General features: G+C 46.1%; 5 protein-coding genes across 5 annotated transcripts; 1 reads left to right on the top strand and 4 right to left on the bottom strand.

Moving 5' to 3' along the window:
* Positions 1 to 303: 303 nt before the first annotated feature.
* On the bottom strand, positions 304 to 815 carry BJ212DRAFT_1364603 (uncharacterized protein). Its single transcript, XM_041336035.1, has 3 exons — positions 621 to 815; positions 443 to 565; positions 304 to 393 (listed from the first exon to the last, which is right to left on the bottom strand). Exons 1-2 carry the CDS (start codon positions 799 to 801, stop codon positions 522 to 524), a joined length of 225 nt encoding a protein of 74 aa, XP_041191568.1. The 5' UTR covers positions 802 to 815; the 3' UTR covers positions 304 to 393; positions 443 to 521.
* Positions 816 to 3,125: 2,310 nt separating this feature from the next.
* BJ212DRAFT_1274966 (cytochrome P450) lies at positions 3,126 to 5,208 on the top strand (the record flags this gene model as incomplete). The annotated part of the gene is made up of 11 exons (XM_041331188.1): positions 3,126 to 3,324; positions 3,379 to 3,703; positions 3,754 to 3,902; positions 3,953 to 4,068; positions 4,119 to 4,241; positions 4,305 to 4,494; positions 4,551 to 4,632; positions 4,697 to 4,822; positions 4,873 to 4,883; positions 4,943 to 5,072; positions 5,127 to 5,208. 11 exons carry the CDS (start codon positions 3,126 to 3,128, stop codon positions 5,206 to 5,208), a joined length of 1,533 nt encoding a protein of 510 aa, XP_041191567.1.
* A 718-nt stretch (positions 5,209 to 5,926) lies between these two features.
* Positions 5,927 to 6,717, bottom strand: BJ212DRAFT_1364586 (uncharacterized protein). Its single transcript, XM_041336034.1, is given in 5 exon segments — positions 5,927 to 6,443; positions 6,480 to 6,485; positions 6,499 to 6,546; positions 6,608 to 6,616; positions 6,667 to 6,717. The coding sequence occupies 3 exon segments, from the start codon at positions 6,514 to 6,516 to the stop codon at positions 6,012 to 6,014; spliced, it is 456 nt and encodes a 151-aa protein (XP_041191566.1). The 5' UTR covers positions 6,517 to 6,546; positions 6,608 to 6,616; positions 6,667 to 6,717; the 3' UTR covers positions 5,927 to 6,011.
* Positions 6,718 to 7,012: 295 nt separating this feature from the next.
* BJ212DRAFT_384073 (uncharacterized protein) lies at positions 7,013 to 8,218 on the bottom strand. Its single transcript, XM_041343064.1, has 2 exons — positions 7,448 to 8,218; positions 7,013 to 7,384 (listed from the first exon to the last, which is right to left on the bottom strand). The coding sequence occupies exons 1-2, from the start codon at positions 7,917 to 7,919 to the stop codon at positions 7,110 to 7,112; spliced, it is 747 nt and encodes a 248-aa protein (XP_041191565.1). The 5' UTR covers positions 7,920 to 8,218; the 3' UTR covers positions 7,013 to 7,109.
* Positions 8,219 to 9,914: 1,696 nt separating this feature from the next.
* Positions 9,915 to 11,021, bottom strand: BJ212DRAFT_1482281 (uncharacterized protein; the record flags this gene model as incomplete). Its single annotated transcript, XM_041340392.1, has 6 exons — positions 9,915 to 10,271; positions 10,321 to 10,379; positions 10,428 to 10,435; positions 10,492 to 10,571; positions 10,617 to 10,939; positions 10,991 to 11,021. The coding sequence occupies 6 exons, from the start codon at positions 11,019 to 11,021 to the stop codon at positions 9,915 to 9,917; spliced, it is 858 nt and encodes a 285-aa protein (XP_041191564.1).
* Positions 11,022 to 20,228: the final 9,207 nt, after the last annotated feature.

Below are 20,228 nucleotides of genomic sequence, written 5' to 3'. Positions count from 1 at the left end.
AGAACCACCCGTTCATTTTGAAGACACGCACGACACACGAGACTAGTGCTCATAATGAACCTTCATATTCCACATCGGCTCGCCCTGCAGCCACCCAATCTTTGCATGCACACACTCCAGCGAGTCCATGCCCGTATGCGCGTTCACAAGGCCTGGAGTGCCCTCCTGAACACCCTTGCGCAAGTACTCATCGTGCATCTGCGTCGCCGGCCAAATCCGTTTTGTTACAGCCTCAACGGTAGCCAGCACATCGTTTCCGATGAACGCCTGAAATCCAGCACGCATCTTCGTTGTTACGGCTGTTGGTTCCAATGCATACAGTACTGGAGGCTCAAGCATCTCATTGCTTGATACAATTGGCGTGCGCGTCCAACCTGGGTGAACATTCACGGACTGTATGACCACTCAGCGGTCTGCGACTGTCATCCCTTCAATTACTCACACGAATGTTCCAAGCAGGAAGGACTTCTTGTGCCAGGACCTCAGTGAACGGATCCAAGGCTAGCGGTGGTGAGTCGAAGTCACAGAATGTGCCATAAATAGCACAACCAATTCATCTGCTTTTCTACAAACACCAAATGCCTCAGCAACGCTTAATCATACAGCATCAACACACTCACGTGGTATTGGAGAACCTGACCAACGGGACTGCGGTGGTCGCTGCCATGCTCGATACTTGGATGAGCACCCCTCATAACCCTTCTGGTTTTTTTCTCTAAAGGATCTAACTGCCTCAAAGCTTACCATTACCGCGCCCCAGAAATTGATATCCGTTAGTTCCCTGGCACGGTCCAACGACATCCCCTAAAAACCGCCTGCGCTGCGTTGTTATATACGACCTCGACGTGCCCAAAGGCAACCTTGGCCTGTGCAAAGACAGATTTTACCTGCGCTTCGTTCGTCACATCCACGGGAGTACTAGGAACTGAGTGCGCGGATATTTGGCCGCGAGGCCATCAAGGACGGAGGGCTTGCGCAGAGTTGCGATGGCAATCTCGCCGTTACGCAGGACCTCTTCGACCCTGCCAAACCTGGAGGAAGAACCGGTAACTATGCTCAGTCAGTGACCCGCACAGTGAGGAGTTACATGCACCAACTCACTCAACCAAACTCGAGGAGTGGATCGTGCCATACCTATTTTGCTTGTTTGCTCGTTGAGAGCACGTAAAGTATTATATAGCACAAGTGTTTCAGGTTTGTGACACTAATTTTGTCACTCGATTTGCCGGACACGAGGGGCAAAGACATCACAGATGAATGTCGTCCGAGCCTTTCGACGCTATTCATCCCACGGTCCTAAAGGTTCGCATGCCTGTATCGTTCATGTGATGGTGCCCTGGTGACGCCAGTACCAAGCTAGCCTGTACATAGTCGATAATCGCTTGCCAAGGCCATGGATCATGTTGGGTAAAGTGAAGCAGAGCTACATGTGGGTAGTCTGCAATTCAAACTTCGCAAATTCATGCTACTGCCAAGGAATATTTGAGTCGATATACAGTATGGCCTTGTACCTCCATTCATATGCAAATGTGATATAACTCCGGCTTAGGTCGGGGCTGCAAGCAGACGGGGAGACAATTACCGTTGCGAATGGTCGAATAAATCCTGGCATAGAATACGGGGGTCATTGGGTGGATGGCCTCATTGCTTGTTTGAAGGCGAGAGCGTCATCATGATTGTGATGTACTTGGCTCATGGCAATCGTTAATATGCCGCCGGCTTTAATCAGAAGAAGTGTCAACACACCGGTAACTTCAATTTGAAGAGGCCAAGGCAAATGAGGCATTAATCTCTAGTCCATGGTTGTCAGCTGGTTCCTGTGCCTCTATGGTCCTAATCTTCACTGTGCTTACAAGTTTATTTCGTGTTGTCACAAGATGATCAGTTGCGATCAAAAAAAGCCGTTGAATTTTGACATACCATTGCATGCGTACAGACATATAGTCTACCGAGATGTCAACTCAATCTATCGGTATGAAATCGATTCTCCTTGGCGAGTGTTAAATAACATATTTGTGTCATGAGTGTTATATAGAGAATAAAGACGAGTGTTAAAGACCAAATTGGATTTGATTCTGAACGCGGTCACGTGCCGCTGGCTACACCATCCACAACGCCCTCACATTTTGAAGTAAGACTCAGAGAAGCAAACTTGCTTGATCACACCGTCCTCCGTCGAGCGCCTCGAGTCTTTCATGGACAAACTCCCTTGTGGATAAATCTCGCTCTGAAGCTACCCATGGATCTCATCATAAGAACGAACACAACCGGAAGCAGAAGTTTTGCGAGGACGTAGTCGAACCTCTGTAGGTGTTGCCCTCGCACGCATTCATAACAAGACCCATTTTAGGTTCAAATCAAAGGTCGCAGAGCAATATATATCTACCCACTTCCACTCTTAACTCTTTCTTAAATTTTCCTTCTCTGTCAAACTCCCTTTTACCTGATCCAACTTGTGCATGCACAGTTGACAAATCAGCATGTCGCCTGCGTGGAAGGGGAAAGATCGGTCGACGACTACGATATCGCAGACAGACACACGCGCCTGGTGCACCCGCTAAGGGTGACTGGTGATGCCGATCTGTTTGTTCGATAAGTTCACCTCTTTTGACGTGTCTTAACGGTTTTCATGGACAGGAGGTTTTCTGGGTGCTTTGTCAGTCTTCGATTATCACCTCAAATCCATATCACTAGATCCATCAACACACCCAAATTCGTTGATCTGTGCTTCCGCGTTGATATTTAGTTCACTGGCTAGTATACATTATCGACGTGCTTTCTGAGTGTATCAGTAGCCTGCCTATGAGAGGGTCCTGCCATGACCTGTTGACAGCCACTTTTTTATGTCTTGCCAATCCGCTCTATCACGCCTCCTTAATAAGGTCTACACCTGTGTTTTCATAACCATTAGGCGGACATTAGGATCTGATGGCGTGGGTCGAGATCGTGACCGAAAATGATTATCACTGCTCACATTCTGTTGCAGTCTGTCGCTTGTAGGTTTTCATTCGGATCTCATCTTGATGCGGGGCCTGAGGTTTACCCACAGATTTAAATATAGCTCCTCATATCTCATTGCTTACCATACAACCCCACTCTTGAGTTGTTGACTCTGCTAGCAAACCATGTTGACACTCACCGATGTTACTTGGTTGAACATATGCCTTGTTGGTGTTGGGGTTTATGTGGCAAAGCAGGTGCTCATCAAGAAGAATCCTGCACCATACCCACCTGGTCCCGCAGGCTGGCCTCTCGTTGGTAACGTTTCAGACATGCCTCGCATCAAGCCCTGCCTCAGATTTACCGAGTGGGGCAAGAAGTATGGTGAGCGCCTCCCATTTTTCAAAAACCATACTTATTTAAAAGTCATTTCTGGAGGTGATATCACGCATGTCCAGGTTCTAGGTCAACACATCATTGTGCTGAACTCTGTCAAGACTGCAATGGAAATGCTGGACAGTAAAAGCGCTATATATTCCGACCGTCCTGTTTTTCCTATGGGTGGCGAACTTGTTGGCTTCAAAGATGCCTTACCTTTCCTCCCTTATGGTGACCGTTTTCGCCGGTACCGCAAGAACCTCCACCGTGCCATTGGCAGCCGTGCCGCCGTGGACGAATACAGGCAGATTGGGGAGATTGAAACTCGCCGATTCTTGAGGCGTGTGCTTGCGAAACCCAATCAACTGCAGGAGCATGTTCGACAGTATGTATTATTTATCTTTGCATTGACGTGATATTAAATTTTTATTGTAGCACTACTGGCGCTGTCATTCTGCGCATCTCTTATGGTTATGAAGTGAAAGAGAACAGCGATCCCTTCGTTGGCCTTGCAGACCGCGCTATGGACGGAATCTCGCAGGCCACAACTCCCGGTGCCTTCATGGTTGATATTTTACCGTTGTGTAAGCTTTATTATTCCTGACGTTGGCTTTCAATGACCTTGATATTTTAGTGGCAAAAGTCCCCGCGTGGTTCCCTGGTGCTGGCTTTCAGCGCATAGCACGTGAATGGCGTGAGACCCTCGAAGAGATGGTTTCTGCGCCCCACAAGTTGGTCAAGGATCAGATGGTGACCATTTCGCCATTTTGCGATCATGCGTTGATGTTTGACTTTTTCAGGCCGCTGGCATTGCCCCTATATCTTTCACCTCGAATCTTTTGGAAGACTGTGCTGTGTCTGCAGAAGAGGATCACATCGTGAAATGGTCCGCTTTTTCTCTATATGGCGGTGGTACCGACACGGTTGGTCCCTCCCCACACATTCGTAGCCATCATCTTCTGAAAGTACTACACTTATTTTCTCAGACCGTTTCTGCAATATATTCCTTTTTTCTGGCTATGACACTTTTCCCCGATTTGCAGAAGAAAGCTCAGGCTGAAATAGACGCCGTAGTCGGCCCTGATCGTCTTCCCTCCTTCGCCGACCGTGACTCTCTCCCCTATATCGAGGCACTTGTTAAAGAAGTCCTCCGGTGGAATGTTGTTTCTCCTACCGGTATGTGAATTTCGTTTATGACATCATTGAGTTGACGAAGGGAATCTCGATGACAGGTTTCCCCCACCGTGCGACTGAGGACGATGACCATGACGGGTATTATATCCCAAAAGGCTCCATGGTATTGCCTAACATTTGGTCAGTACTCCCCCGTTTCTGTATTCGATTTATGAATGGAATTTAAGACTTTTAATTGCGATAGGTTCATGCTCAACGACCAACGGATATATGCTAATCCATCGCAATTCAACCCTGAACGCTTCTTGACTAATGATGGAAAGGAACCTGAGATAGATCCTCGCACGATTTGCTTCGGCTTTGGTAGACGGTAAGCATGCAGTTGAGTTTGAGCAGAATGGCTAACTTTCTGCTCCGCAGTATTTGCCCAGGTATGCCTAACTCACGGAAGACAAAAACTTATCTGAGCCGCTTACTTTTAATTGGGCAGGCCTCCACCTCGCTGATGCATCCATCTGGATATCTACTGCCATGTCATTGGCCGTGTTTGATATTTCCAAGGTTGTCGAGAATGGTGTTGAGATCATCCCTGAGTTTGAACCGTCATTAGGTAGCATCAGGTATGTCGTATATCTTGTCACCTCCGGTGCTGGTCTGGATAGACACACTTCCAGTCACCCCAAACCCTTCAAGTGCTCTATTAAGCCTCGCTCTGCAACAGCCCTTGGACTCATTCGGCAAGATGCTAACTACTAAGCGCGTTGGTGAAACTAGACAAATTGATAACACGTTAGTTACAACCAGAAAATTTACAAGATCATCGATGCCCATCGCTATGTCGCCTGGGGAGTTCGCACATGTGCGGAACCAACCGTTCATTTTGTAGATGTACGCAAGACTAACATTGAACTTTGTACTCCACATCAGCTCACCCTGTAGCCACCCAATCTTTGCATGCACACGCTCCAGCGAATCCATGCCCTCTTACATACCCTCGCATAGGTCCTTATTGTCCGTCCGCGTCACTGGCCAGATGTGCTTTAAAATCACAGCCTCAATTTATGTCAGCCAGCGCATCGATGAACATATCCACCCTCATGAAACCTCGTTACAGTTGTCAGTTCCGATGCATGCAATGCTGGCGGCGAGCATCTCATTGAATGCGTTGCCGAATAAGCGTGACTAACATGTTTCATTTATGTCAAGTGGCACTATCGATATCGTCAATGACCAACCAAGTTGCAAAATGCGTTTGTGGAGGATATGCCTGATATCTTCCTTATCTCTGAGCCTCCGAGTTCTCTCCCAGCTACGCGGCATCGACGGACTTCGCCAAAGGTACACGTCGATCCATATTGTATTATTACTTTTACCACCCCTCAATTGTATACGCGTACAGTGTGGAAGCCGTCATAGTCGCCTGCCGTTCGCAGATAACTCATGTAGCGGTTTTTCATTAGATAATCAAGTATTGCCCGAGCTGCATTCACGCCTCTGGTTTTGACAGTGATAGTGAGAACATGCGGGTGAGCATACTGTGGTATGGCAATGCAATAAAACTAAAAATGTGGAACAAACCTGGTCCAATCTACGGTATCGTATACGCCAGGAGGTAGTGATCGCAAGCTCAGCATCATAAGGATGATTAGTGTAATGCGTGCAGCAATATATATGAGAGAGCTGATGATTGCAATGATTATCATGATGAGCCCATGACCGGAATCCATGTCGACCAACCACATGGAATACCCAATATTAATAAAAAGAAATACTGGGACGCATGCTGTCCTAAGGGATGCCGCACGCCACTGCTCAGTGTGGTTCTGAAACGAGTAATTCCAGCACAGACTGTTGAAGTCCGAACGATCCGAAGAGAAAGAGAGTGAGGAAGCCGAAGGATCCGACATGATAGGTACGAGCGGGAGAGAGAGGTCCGAGCGCATGAGCCAGACGGGCCAATAGGCTGCGCCCAAATGACATCGGCTTGCGCCCTGCAATATACATATGTCAGAAAACCTCACCTTTGCGTTCCTTACTTACCTTGCTATAAAACCAAGTGCCCATCAGACGCGCACATCTCAGTTCTAGTTGAAACTGAGATGTGAGTACTTGGAAACATGTATGTCAGCATTTGCTGACCAAAACCGTAGCGTACCTTTGTGTTCTAGGTACTATACACGTTAATATGAGTTCTAGTTGAAATTGAGATCGTACCTTTGTGTTCTAGCTCCCTCTCCCGTCGTTCGCTCGCCTGTTCTCGCAACACAGACAATGTATGGCTCCAAACACCATCCCACTGAAACATCCAAGGAAAAGTGTGGTCATATTGTGATACTCACCGTAGCCACCCAGAGATGGAATACGACGAGAACGGGCAGCACGGGGGGAAACGTATGCGTCGATGCCCATAAGACTGACAAAAGGATCGGCCAGATAAAAGAAATAGGGAAGACAGCATACACCGGAGTCTTCTGATTCGGCCTTCCTAGAATGCGAGCGAATGAGAACGATCTCATGCAGAATATTGACGACGTACTCGTAGGTTAAGTCACTTGGCGGAGATGCAGTTGCCTTCCAATGAAGAACGGAAGGACGTCGTACATCCTTAGGTTTCTTCCACCACAAGAAATAGGCAATGCATGTTAGAGCAGCTACAGCTAGGGTGTCGATTTCAAGCAAGGAAGGTTCTGAACGTAACGTGCGACAAGCTGAGCGACAAACCACACCAGCTGAAGAATGGCGATGCCTTTTGATAGTCCATCTCCCTTGCTTCGATCTTCTATATCTGCCTCTGTAATAACAGGCATGTCCACGTGTCCCTCACGAACAAAGCGCAGAAGTTCATGGGGTGTAAGAGTGGCTTGCGGCTTGCCATCGACGTAAAGCATGAATCCACCCATCCACGCGAAGAACCCATTTGTCACCGTCCATACTGTGAAAGAAACCATAGCACGTTAGTCCCTGCCTGATCGGATAGTCCAGGCATGTACTTAACCTGTAAAATCTGCAGGTTTGGGAGCGCTGGGATTTCCACTTGATTGTTCAATTTCACCAAGTGATTTAACCGTGGTCTCTGATATAACTCGATGATCGCCTTGAGTCGTAGCATATTGTGCACCAATTTCATCGTTGAAGTCCTTTGCAGCTGCACGAGCGCTGAAAAACTGCCGCGTGGCCCAGGTGACCATGAGCTCCGGGGCGATCAACGCCATGACAATGGTGAATAAACGACGAGAGGTAATAGCAAATGCCTTCTCCTCCATGCCTGGAACATTCGTATGGATGGCAGTCCATGTGCACGCAAATAAAGTTATCCCACAGCTCCAGATAATGTCCCACAAGGTTCTGGTGTTGCAGGACGGACAGTCGCTGGCGTTGAGGGTATGGACACTGGTACCATTGAGACTTGGTAGTGAAGCGCAAACAAATCCAATGTATACCAAGGTTGTGTAGGGTAGGAGGGTCATGGTGAAGTTGAGATTATACGCTTGTCAATCCCATTCTATTTAAGGGCTCGGGCTCGTGTATTGATGCACGCATGCCATAGCGTGATACACCAGATTCAAGCGCTAACAATTATGCTCCGAGGCCACCATGACCACTTGGAATGGCAGATATAATCTGGATCTATAATGTGGTTGTAAACGTTCAATGTGGATCCAGAAGCCTGGCAGTGAGACATGAGGCATACATTCATTTGGACTGCTAGCGCTAGCGCTTGGGCTTAGATCGTATTGTCGTAATTCCCACTGCTAGGAGTCTTCTAGTGCACTATTTTTAAGTTTCCCTGCAACCGATTCAAAATATGAAAATGCAGTGACGATGCATGTATCGTTCTGGGCCCGAAGTTCCTGTCTTGTTGCGATCAATACCAATGATCTTGCGCAAACCGGCTATTGGGAAGTTCGTCGTGTAATCAAGAAGGAACGACCTTCTTCCTTCGATATGGTCCGGCTAGGGGGAGACTAGTGAGGTGCCATCCTCGCACTTTGTGCCTTGCGTTCTTGTGATGCTGTCAATACTTTGAAGATACTAGAACACGCACTCATTCCCACTGGCATGATCCTAGGATAGGCTGGAACACAACTTGTGAGCCGTTCTGCGACCAGGACAATGCGCATCCACGGAGCCTGATAGTGACACATCAATAATCCAGCATTTTGTGCAAACCTGCACACGACGCCTAGTTTTCATATACAAAGTGAAGTTTGAGATCTGCTGAATCAATGAGGTGGTCATGTGCTCAATTGCTGCGGGGAGCCAAGTATGACTTTCGTGTTGCTTCGAAGAGACGCGCCGACCTTGACAATTTTGCATTGCATAGTCAGGAGACGACATGGTCACCCGGATCCATGTGTTTCTCGTCACGATCGAATCGGCGATCATCTTCAAGGAGTGCGGGAGCATGCGAGTCTTACGGGAAATTACTGTGGCACCGCGAGCACTTGAGGTTTACGAGGATCTGCACACTCTTGTATAGTGCAGCACCCGAACGAACATTCCCGAGCATGATAAATGTTCCAAGAGCACCACCATAATGTTCTTGCGTTCCTTGACTTTCTCGATTTCGATACGTTCAAGGGGTCAAGTGATGGTGAGATGCCGTCGGATTGGACGTGTTAGAGGGCAGTGACTGCGCATATGGCGACCAGATGGGAAGCATGGATCCCTGAGACCTGGTGAGAGATAGAAAATGGCATGATGATCTTCTACAGCTTCTGAGTGCAACATACAATTTACGACTAGCGCCAAGTGTGTTATCACCGCATGTTTTTCCAGTTGCACCGTCGTGCGCTCAGCAACCAGCATCCCACTGAATGAGTCCAAGGGCTGTTGCAGAACGAAGCTTAATTGGACACCTGAAGTTTTGGGGTGGCTGGGAGGGTGTCTATCCAGACTCAGGCATGATCTCAACTGCCAGGAGGGCCCCGGCTGGGCACAGCAAGGGTGTGGATGATTCACAAGATAGGGTACACTGCAGAGTGTAGGTCCTGGGTCCTGTATACGTACATGGGAGCGTTGTCGGTGTAAGAGAACGTACCAAAACAGGGATGTCAAGGAGAAGAAGAGAAGAGAAGTTAGACATTCGAATAGAAGTTCATCTAGAAGCCACTAGCCATGGAATGGTAATAAACTGAGTGCGTAGAATGGCATGTTCCCCCACAATCCCCGGTAGCGTTGTATTGATGCATGGCCCTAGCGCGCATGTCCGGTACTACGACTGCAGCCTGGCCAACTTGAAGCGTTGGCGTTGTTGAAGTTATACCGTGACCGTGACCGTGACCATTGACATTGTCAGAGAAACTCGATTGCCAGTACAGAGGTGTGCTTCAGTACAGAAAAGTTGGACTTCCGTCTTAATACTATTACAATGTTACAGCCACAAGGTCGACAATTGAAGGCAAGCCTGAGTATTTCAGGCTTGGTTCGGGAGTGCATGGGAATCATGCACGAGAACTTTACTAGTACTCATAATGAACCTTCGTATTCCACATCAGCTCACCCTGCAGCCGTCCAATCTTTGCATGCACACGCTCCAGCGAGTCCATGCCCGTATGCACGTTCACAAGGCCTGGAATGCTCTCCTGAACACCCTTGCGCAAGTATTCATCGTCCATCTGCGTCACCGACCAAATGCGTTTCGTCACAACCTCAACGTCAGCCAGTGCGTCACTTATGGTGAACGCATCGAATCCAGCACGAATCTTCATTGTTACGGCTGTTGGTTCCGATGCATACGGTGCTGGAGGCTCGGGCATCTCACTTGATGGAAATTCTACAATAGGCGTGCGCGTCCAACCTGGGTGGACATTCACGAACTGTATGGCTACTCAGCGGTCTGCGACTGTCATCCATTCAGCTACTCACACGAATGTTCCAAGCGGGAAGTACTTCTTGTGCCAGGACATCGGTGAATGAATCCAGGGCTAATGGTGGTGAGTCAAAGTCACAAAGTCTGCCACAAACAACATTACCTGCTTTCCTATGAACACAAAATTCTTCAGCAACACTCGACCAAAATAGCACCATCTCACTCACGTAGTGCTATAGAACCCGATCAGTGGGACTGCGGTGGTCCCTGCCATGCTCGATACTTGGACCAGCATTCCCCCAGCGCCCTTCGGATTCACTTCTCTAAAAAATCTAACCGCCTCAAAGCTTACCATTACCGCGCCCCAGAAATTGATATCCATAAGTTTCCTGGCACGGTCCAACGACGTCCCCTCCACCTCCTGAAAAAACGCCTGCGCGGCGTTGTTATATACGACGTCGACACGCCCAAAGGCATCCTTGGCCAGTGCGAAGGCAGATTTTACCTGCGCTTCGTTCGTCACGTCCAGGGGGAGTACTAGGAGCTGAGTGCGCGGATATTTGGCTGCAAGGTCATCAAGGACGGAGGGCTTGCGCAAAGTTGCAACAGCAATCTCGCCGTTACGCAGGACCTCTTCGACCATCGCCCTGCCGAACCCAGTGGAAGACCCGGTGACTACGATCAGTCAGCGACCCGCACGGTGAGGAGTTACATGCACCAACTCACTCAACCAAACTCGAGGAGTGGATTGTGCCATGATGATTCTGCTTGTGTCACTTGTTGAGAGCCGTTCCACATGATATAGCCTGAACTCTGGAGCCTCGTGATACAACCATCCTGTCAGACTGTCATTCTAGTATCATGGTCCGTCTCTTATCAGAAGTATGGACTGGAACTTAATGCCACATGTGCCTCGGCCCTCTTCAAATTGAAGCTACCGGTGTTGACACTATCCTATCAAACTCTTCTCATTGAAGCCGCTGGCGTATTAATACCGTCCTGTTGCACCTGACTCCCACGGAATCCCTGTAATTAGTAGTGCTAATAGATCATCAGAGGACTGGTGAACAGATTAGAATGATTTAGATAGCAATATATAGTACGCAATCACAAGCGCCAACAACATTCTGCTATCGATCATCACATGGTCATGTTTGGCCTTACATAGGAATGGAGAGTTACTGATTTTCTTACAGAGTTTTGTGATCGGGGAAAGACACGCACATTGCTCCACCTCAGACTTAGCACCAAGGTGGAACAACAGCTAATAATCAATCTAGAGGCATCAACAGTCACCATATCGAAGTAAGGTTCACGATTTCGAAGCCAAGAGGAACAGACACAATCTTCCAGCAAACGATGACTGTCCACCAAGTGAGCAAGACTACATTGATCTCCGGCAAAGCTAATAGGCGAGCCGGATGAATTATAACCGCAACGTCAAGAAGTCACGCTGGCAACTTCGAAGCTACTAGAGGGTCAAATGCAGCATCTTCCAAAGGTTGACAACGTGTTCAACGGGCGAGCGAGAATAAATGTATGTACCATTTTAACTTTTTTAACGCTCTATCTTTTAGATATCGACAGTGCACTGTTATCTTGCGCAGCACAATATCCAAGCTAAAATTAAAAGCCCCTATCTTTCAAGAGCACGAGGATGTGTTAGCCTCAGCGGGAGACATACATGTGTGTCCTCTGTTAAATCCTGACATATCTCCTTGACAAACCAAATTTCCGTCAATTTCATCACAAATTTCCATCTAGGAGTAAAAGCCCATGTCTTCTCAACTATGAGGATATATTCACCTGAATGTGTGACAGAAATTTCTTCGTGCTTCGATATTGAACACTATCTTTTTGATACTATAGCCCCTCATGTGCAGAGTTATCCTCTTCTCTCTGAACATCTTATTGTCAAATGAAAATTTCTTGACTAGTGGTCTATATACTTACACCAATTCCTGTAGCACTGATGCATCATATCTGCTAGTTAACAAAAATAGGTTATGCATCAACTATGCTACTGTGAATATGGTGATGCATGCCAGTAGTGATACAGCAGAATGTGCAAACTAGTAGACTAGGCTATAGCCTACATGTTGGAAACCTGCTGTGGTGGCGGCAGGAAACACTAAACGGTTCAGACAGGAAATAATATGACAAGACCATGGAATTTGGGATGTGATATGAGTATGTAATGATATGGTAAGAGTAAGACCCGAGTCTGTCCATAAATGATGATCTAAGCGGTGTTTTAAGCGATCTGAACAATCATGTGATCGATGAGATAAGCAGCATTGTAAGCAGCAGGCTTACACCCTCCCATCCTCTGAAGAATTTTGACCATTGTTGAATTCATCCAAAGCCTCTGTTCCTTCTACTTCCTGACCAGGCAGCCACATGTCCGCTTCCCAACTGTAGCCTTTCCAATGTACGAGGTATTGGAAGCCTCGTCCTTGCTTCTTCCTGTCAAGGATGTGATCTATCTCCCAGCTTTCGGCTCCTGAGTCCATTATGATTGTCCCAGGTCTGCATACTTCATGGGATGGGAATAGTTGATTGTTGTTTGCCATGTGTTTCTTCAACTGCGAGGCATGGAAGGTAGGGTGGATGTTTGTATGCCCAAGTAGGTCGAGAGTGTATGTTGATGATTGTTGATCTGCTGATATGATCTTGTAGGGTCTGTTGAATCTTGGCATGAACTTGGCAACCCATCAATTGTTGCTGAGGAGATACTCTCATCTTCAATGCGCTGTCAACAGATATATGAGGTCGTCTATTGCGAAGTTTGGCTCGTCTCCCCTTTTTGCGTTTGCTGATGAGGCTTGACCGATCTTGGCAGCTATCAGTGTGTCATGTGCATCTGCGATGTCTGTCTTCAGGTTCATTATGGCATCCAGCGTGTTTGTGATATCTATTGGGAAGTCTATGTGGGCATTTTGTACTCCCTTGGGTGTCAGTGGTGGCAATAAGCATGGCGACCTTCCAAGGTGCAGATGGAAGTGGCTGTATCCAGTCGATGTGTTGACACTGGACATGAGGTTGAATCGCACTTGCAGCAGTGCGTCCACCCATCCACACTGTCATTGATCTACGAAGTACCTTAAGGCCTGATTGATGGTCTTGTTAGTACACTCGCTTGAACTGTCTGTCTGTGGGTGGTAAGCAGTAGACATTTTCAGTTTTATACCTGTTAATTGATGCAAGCCTTTCCAGAACTTGCTCATGAATAGTTTGTCGCGATCAGAGATGATGTCCAACGGCATTCTGTTCTTGCAATACCAGTGATTGAAGAGTAGGTTCGCAATTTCCTTTGCACTCATGTTCATTTGACAGGGTATCAGGCGGATGTTGGCCTCCAGTCAGTCAGCAATCGTCAATATACCGTCAAACCCTTGCTCTAATGGGAGGGGTCCTATGAAGTCCATTACCACTGAGTCATCTTGTTTGTCAGGTGTTGGGAGGGGGTGTAAGGGTCCTGCCAGCCGCATTGTTCTGCTCTTGTTTTGTGCACAGTCAGGACACACCGGGATGTAGCTTTCTTCAAGGTCACACCTCATATTTGGCCAGTAGAATGACTCCTTCAACATGGCGTATGATTTGTCAGCTCCGAAGTGTCCTAGATCGTCGTGTGCAAGCCTGAACAGTGTTTCTTGTATGTGAGTCACATGTGGTACAATCAAGTGATCATTGATGTACAGTGGCTCAAAAAAGTGTCTCAATGTTTGTGACTTTTCATGTAATTGCTTCATTATGAGCCAGGGTGTGAGAATATAACTAAGCCATAGGGAGGTGTGGGAAAGCTCTGCTTCTAAGCATTATGTTTGATTCCTATAGTGTGGGAAGATCATGTCATCAGGTGAAGATATGGTCAATTTAATTTGGTGACTCATTGAGATACTTTTTTGACTTTTGTTTTGACCAATGCAATCTCTATAATTCTACTACTTGGTGTTTCCTCCTGTTGCTCTAATTAGTTCTACCACTCTTCTATGCATACTATCTATCAATTTGAGGTATTCCTTATCAACAATCTTGCCCCACTCTGCTGCAACTCTCTCCCACAGTTGAAATAACCCCTATTGAGGATCTTGATAGACTGCAAGTGATATCTTGAGTAATTACCAGGGCTGTTCAATAGGGTTGAGGTCTAAGGACTGGACTTGCCATGATAGAACACTGATACCATAGTTTTCAAACCATTCTATGGTCAACTTGAAGTATGCTGAGGGTCATTGTCTTATTAGAAGGTAATGTCTTCTTCATTAATTCTCGATTCTTGTATGCTTCTGAGCAGCTACTTTTCCAAAATTGAAATATGCTGCTCTGTATTCATCCTCCCCCCACCTCACAGAGAATTCCTACTCCATTCCACCTCACACAACACCATACCATCAAGTTTCCTACTTTACGTACTTTAGTGTTTTCTTTCTTCTAGTAGTTCTTCTGCCTTTCATCACATATATTCCTAGCTATCTGACCCCATCCTATTGATTTTTGTCTCATCTGACCAGGTAGCCCTACTCCAGTCCTCAACAGTCCAATATTCAGGCTTTAAAGCAAAGGCTAGTCTCCTTCCTCTATATGCTGAAGACAGGAAAGGCTCTTTCTGCCTATTTACAGCTTTAAGGTTAGCTGCCTTATGAGTATTACTGACTATTTGAGTGGAGAGAGTGATGCAGATGATGTAATTAATGAATTTGGTGGCTTGAGTAGCATTGGCAGCCTTCCTAGTTGGAATATTATGAACAAGAGATTTTTTGTTATATGATATAAGCTTGAAAGGACAATTTAGTTTGATATTTTCTTATCTGGAATGACTTTTTGTGATCCTAATTATAGCTCAGACCAGTTTGAGTAGCAATCTGCCTGGTATACTAATTAGAAGAGCTGAGGATAATAATAGGGGCTATTTGTTACAGTTCTATTCTTTTTCCTTTCACCTCTTCACTTATTCATGATTAACTAATCATTCTCAGACATTCCATTACATTCTATCGTACGATTCTTATTTCTCTTCTCTGATTCACTATTTACTTTTCATCTCTGATTCATTTATTAAAGCTCCGCTTTAATCTCTTTATATATACTCTATCTCTTATGCTTGTACTCTTTAACTTGACCTACGCAGACCAGGGCCTGCAATATACTGCTTAACTTGCACAACTCATACATAGGTGTATGCTTTAGATCATTTGTTTCTGTCTAGTCGTTCTTATGAATGCCGAGCGTAACAAAAGGTCAAGTTACTTCACTACTGCGCAGTTCCCTAGAACTCACGCCCAGAACAGAACACCATACCACCAATTGCCCTGACCCCTCCCAGTTTCACCTGGGATGAAGAAGAACAAGAGTTCTATCAGATAGATGCCAAGGGCACCAGAAACTCCATCGAACAGTGGGCTGCCTATTACGCTAGTATAGCACCCAAGAATAAAGTTTGGAACTTCCACACCCAAACCTACGAACAATCCTCTACAGCAACCATGCCTAAAGAGATCGGAAAGACTCCCTCACCCTTCAATGGCGATACCCGCCTTGCTCAGGGATGGACGCTTCAAGTTGAGGCGTACCTTGACATGAACAATGAAGTATATGATAATGACAAGAAGAAGGTCATCTTCGCTCTCAGCCTTATGACTAAAGGCGAGGCTGCTAAATGGGCCGAAGGCCAGCTTAAGGCTGCGGTCACAGCAAAGACTTACAGAACCTGGGAAGATTTCACTAAGCAATTTAAATCCACTTTCTTTCCAAAGAACGTTGAACAGACGGCTATTTGCTGCATTTCCTCCCTCTGACAAACCAGTAGCGTAGCCACTTACACATCTCTATTCCATACCATCCTCACCAATACCGGCATCTCCAAGGAGAACACGAAAATTATGTTCTTCAGGAACAGGCTTAAGTGTGAGATAGTCTCCGCCATCTACGCCTTCGAAACAACTCCCACCACTATCGAAACCTGGCTAAAGAAAGCCTTAGATGTCGAGGTCCGAAGGACCTTAATAGCACCTCCCTCCTATACCAAGGTGAAAGACCCCTATGCCATGGATATAGATAAAGTAGAAATAGATGAAGAAGACAGTGAGAAGAAGACGAGGAAAACGTATCTCACTCCTCAAGAATGGGAGTGTAGGCACAAGGGTGGCCTCTGCTTCAAGTGTGGCAAGAAAGGCTTAGCCACAGACTGCCCTAACCATCCCACGGTTACGACCAATACTAGAAAGGTAATCAAGGAATCATCTGACGATGATTACAGGGAATTCCAAGAGTGGAAGGCGTTTAAAGCATGCCAGATGAAGAAAACCGGTAAGAAGCCGGTTAAGAAAGAAGAAAGTAGCAATGAGGAGGATTTTGCTTAGGGGAGCCTGCCATGGTGTCAGAAACTCCCAGAATCGGACTAGTAGTACAATCTGTTGGCGATACTAATTCTATTCATTTGCCATTAACCATCAGATCAAAGAAAACTGAAAAAACCACCGTAGCCGCTGCTTTAATTGATTGCGGCACAGAAGGCGAATTTATCGACGAGAAGTTCATCCTCAAAGAAAACATTCACATGCACAAATTAGAAACCCTGATACCTGTGCATAATGTAGATGGCATGTTAAACAAAGCCAGAAGAATCACACGGTACTGTGAACTTTCCTTTTTAATCAAAGATATCCCTATGAGGAAGTGATTCTTTGTAACCTCTCTAGGAGGAGAAGACGCTATCCTGGGAATGACTTGGCTAAAGAAAGAAAACCCGGATATCAACTGGACTAATCAAGAAGTCCACCTAAGGGAGCATACCCTGAAAAAAGCATTTATCACAGAAGTAGAAGAAGACAAAGACGTCTTTTATGACGCTCTAGAAGAACTCAAACTGGAATGGGACCCTGCTAACGAAACTATCCCACACCTTCTAGATCCCATTAATGACGATGACGACTTTTATACTTATATCCGAAAAACTGACAACATTTCACAGACTCTCGCCCAGGATGCTGCCAAACCAAAGAAAACCTTCGAAGAACTTGTACCCGAGGAATTCAGACAATATAAGGACATATTTGGTGATGTAGCTAATGGTACTCTACCCCCAGAACAGAAATACAACCACAAGATCGACCTCAAGGAATCATTCAAACCGCAGAAATGCAAGATTTATCTGCTTAATGCCAAAGAAGAGAAGGCCATGAACGAATTTATTGACAAACATCTAGCCAAAGGAACCATCGTTCCTTCCGAATCCCCTCAATCATCACCATTCTTCTTCGTCGGGAAGAAAGACGGTTCCCTCCAACCTTGCCAGGATTATTGCTACTTGAACGAACACATGGTTAAGAATAACTACCCTTTACTGCTAATCTCTGATCTTATAGATAAGCTGAAGGACGCCAAGATATTCACCAAAATGGACATTCGATGGGGATATAATAACGTATGTATGAGGAAAACTGATCAATGGAAGGCAGCATTCGCCACTTCCAGAGGACTTTTTGAACCCACGGTCATGTTCTTTGGAATGTGTAACTCACCTGCCACCTTTCAGTCCATGATGAACAACCTGTTCAGAGACATGATTCAAGAAGGGTGGATTATTATATACATGGACGATATACTCATTTTCTCTAGGGACGAAGAAACCCATTGTATCCGAACTCACAAAGTATTCCAACGACTCCACAACAACCTCCTCCACCTGAAACCCGAGAAGTGCGCCTTCAATGTAACTGATATCGAATATCTCGGTATGATCATTAAACCTGGTTCTATCGCCATGGACCCCGTCAAACTAAAGGGTATATCTGAATGGAAGACTCCCATGAAAGTGAAGGAAGTCCGATCATTCCTCGGATTTGCTAACTTTTACCAACGGTTTATTGCTGATTACTCTTCCATCGCTAGACCATTGATCGACCTAACCAAGAAAGACAAAGAATTCTCTTGGACTTATGAACGTGAGGAAGCTTTCAATAAGCTGAAGTGTATCTTTACATCCTCCCCTATCCTTCAAATACCCGACAAGAACTCTCCATTGGCAATTGCCACTGACGCCTCTCTATACGCTACCGGTGCAGTACTCCTCCAGAAGAACGATAATGGAGACTGGCTCCCGTGTTCATTCTTATCCCAATCCTTTAATCCCGCTGAATGTAATTATCAGATCTATGATCGAGAATTACTCGCCATCATCCATGCTTTGAAAGCATGGAGACATTATCTTCTTGGATCTCCATTTCCAGTAACCATTCAAACTGACCATAAGAACCTTACTTATTTTAGGGACATACAAGATCTCAACCGACACCAAGCAAGATGGCAGACTTTCCTTTCCAGTTCGAACTCCAAATCCAGCACATACCTGGAAAAGAACTCATTATTCCCGATTTACTTTCCCATAGAACAGATCACCTTCCAGTCGATAGTGACAAAAAGGACAATATTAGTATCCAACTCTTACCTGATTCGATGTTTATTAACGTCATTGACACTTCCTTTACGGACAGATTACGTATTTCCTCTTCTATTGACCCTGTAGTACACACAGCGCTTCAAGTGCTTATGGACCCTTCGATTCCCCCTCCTCTCCATTCTGCTCTTTCTGATTGGAAATTGAGCGACGGAATTCTTTCTTTTAAAGGACTTACCTATGTACCCCCCGGAGATCTCCGACGAGAACTCACTTCCCTCCACCACGATTCCCCTACTGCCGGACACCCTGGACAATTCAAAACCCAGGAACTCCTCTCCTGCGACTATTGGTGGCCAGGTCTAGCCACATTCATCAAGAACTTTGTAGAAGGCTGTTGCATCTGCCAACAGAATAAAATAAACACACACCCTTCTACACTGCCACTCTCTCCTATTCCTGCTCCCATTTCCAACCGACCCTTCGCTCATTGCTCAGTGGATTTGATTACTGACCTCCCCCTCTCTGATGGCTTTGATAGCATCATGGTCGTGGTTGACCACGGACTTTCGAAGGGGGTAATCTTTACTCCTTGTCTCAAAACGATTGATGCTGAAGGTGTTGTGAACATTTTCTTTTCTAAAGTTTTCTCTAGATATGGACTTTACGATAAAGTTATCTCTGACCACGGACCTCAGTTTGCTTCCCGATTCCAGGTCGAACTCAGAAAACTCCTCAGATATAAGAACTCCCTCTCCACCGCATTCCATCCTCAGAGTGATGGAGAGACCGAATGAGTAAACCAAGAACTCGAAGTCTATCTCCAGATCTTCTGCGCCAATGACCAAACCAGTTGGGCGCCCATGTTGCCATTAGCTGAATTCGTCCATAATTCACGCCATCACTCCGCACGTGGTACCTCTCCTTTCTACCTCATGATGGGTTATCACCCACGTCATCTCCCTGATTTCCATCCAAATTCCAACATCCCTAATATTGAACAACGACTCTCTTTACTTAATAAAGCACGCAATGAAGCGCTAGCCGCTCATGAACTTGCACAAAATACCATGTGTCAACGAATCACGTCTAAATTTGTACCATTCTCTAAAGGCGATAAAGTCTGGCTTGAAGCCAAGAACCTCCATCTGGGATACCCTAATCGGAAACTCGCCCCTAAATGCGAGGGACCATTCACTATCATTGATGTACTATCCCCCATAACTTATCGACTCACCCTACCCGTGCAATGGCGCATTCACCCAGTATTCCACACTGCACTCCTTTCTCCTTATAAAGAGAACGATACCCACGGCCCTAATTATATTCCGCCTCCCCCTGACTTGGTCGATGGTGAAGAAGAACACGAAGTTGAAGCGGTCATCGGACACCGCGGATCTTCGTCTCAAAGACAGTATTATATAAAATGGAAGGGATTCCCGAGTTCCGAGAACGAATGGATGAAGGAAGCCAAACTAGGTAACGCTTCCGAACTTCTTACTAATTATAAATGATCGCATCATCTTCTTTGATAGTAGTCGGTGCCTACTACCCTTACAACAGGGG

This window comes from Suillus subaureus (genome assembly GCF_016647635.1).
Source record: "Suillus subaureus strain MN1 chromosome Unknown BJ212scaffold_22, whole genome shotgun sequence".
NCBI classification, from domain to species: domain Eukaryota; kingdom Fungi; phylum Basidiomycota; class Agaricomycetes; order Boletales; family Suillaceae; genus Suillus; species Suillus subaureus.
This window is presented reverse-complemented; position numbering and strand designations above follow the sequence as displayed.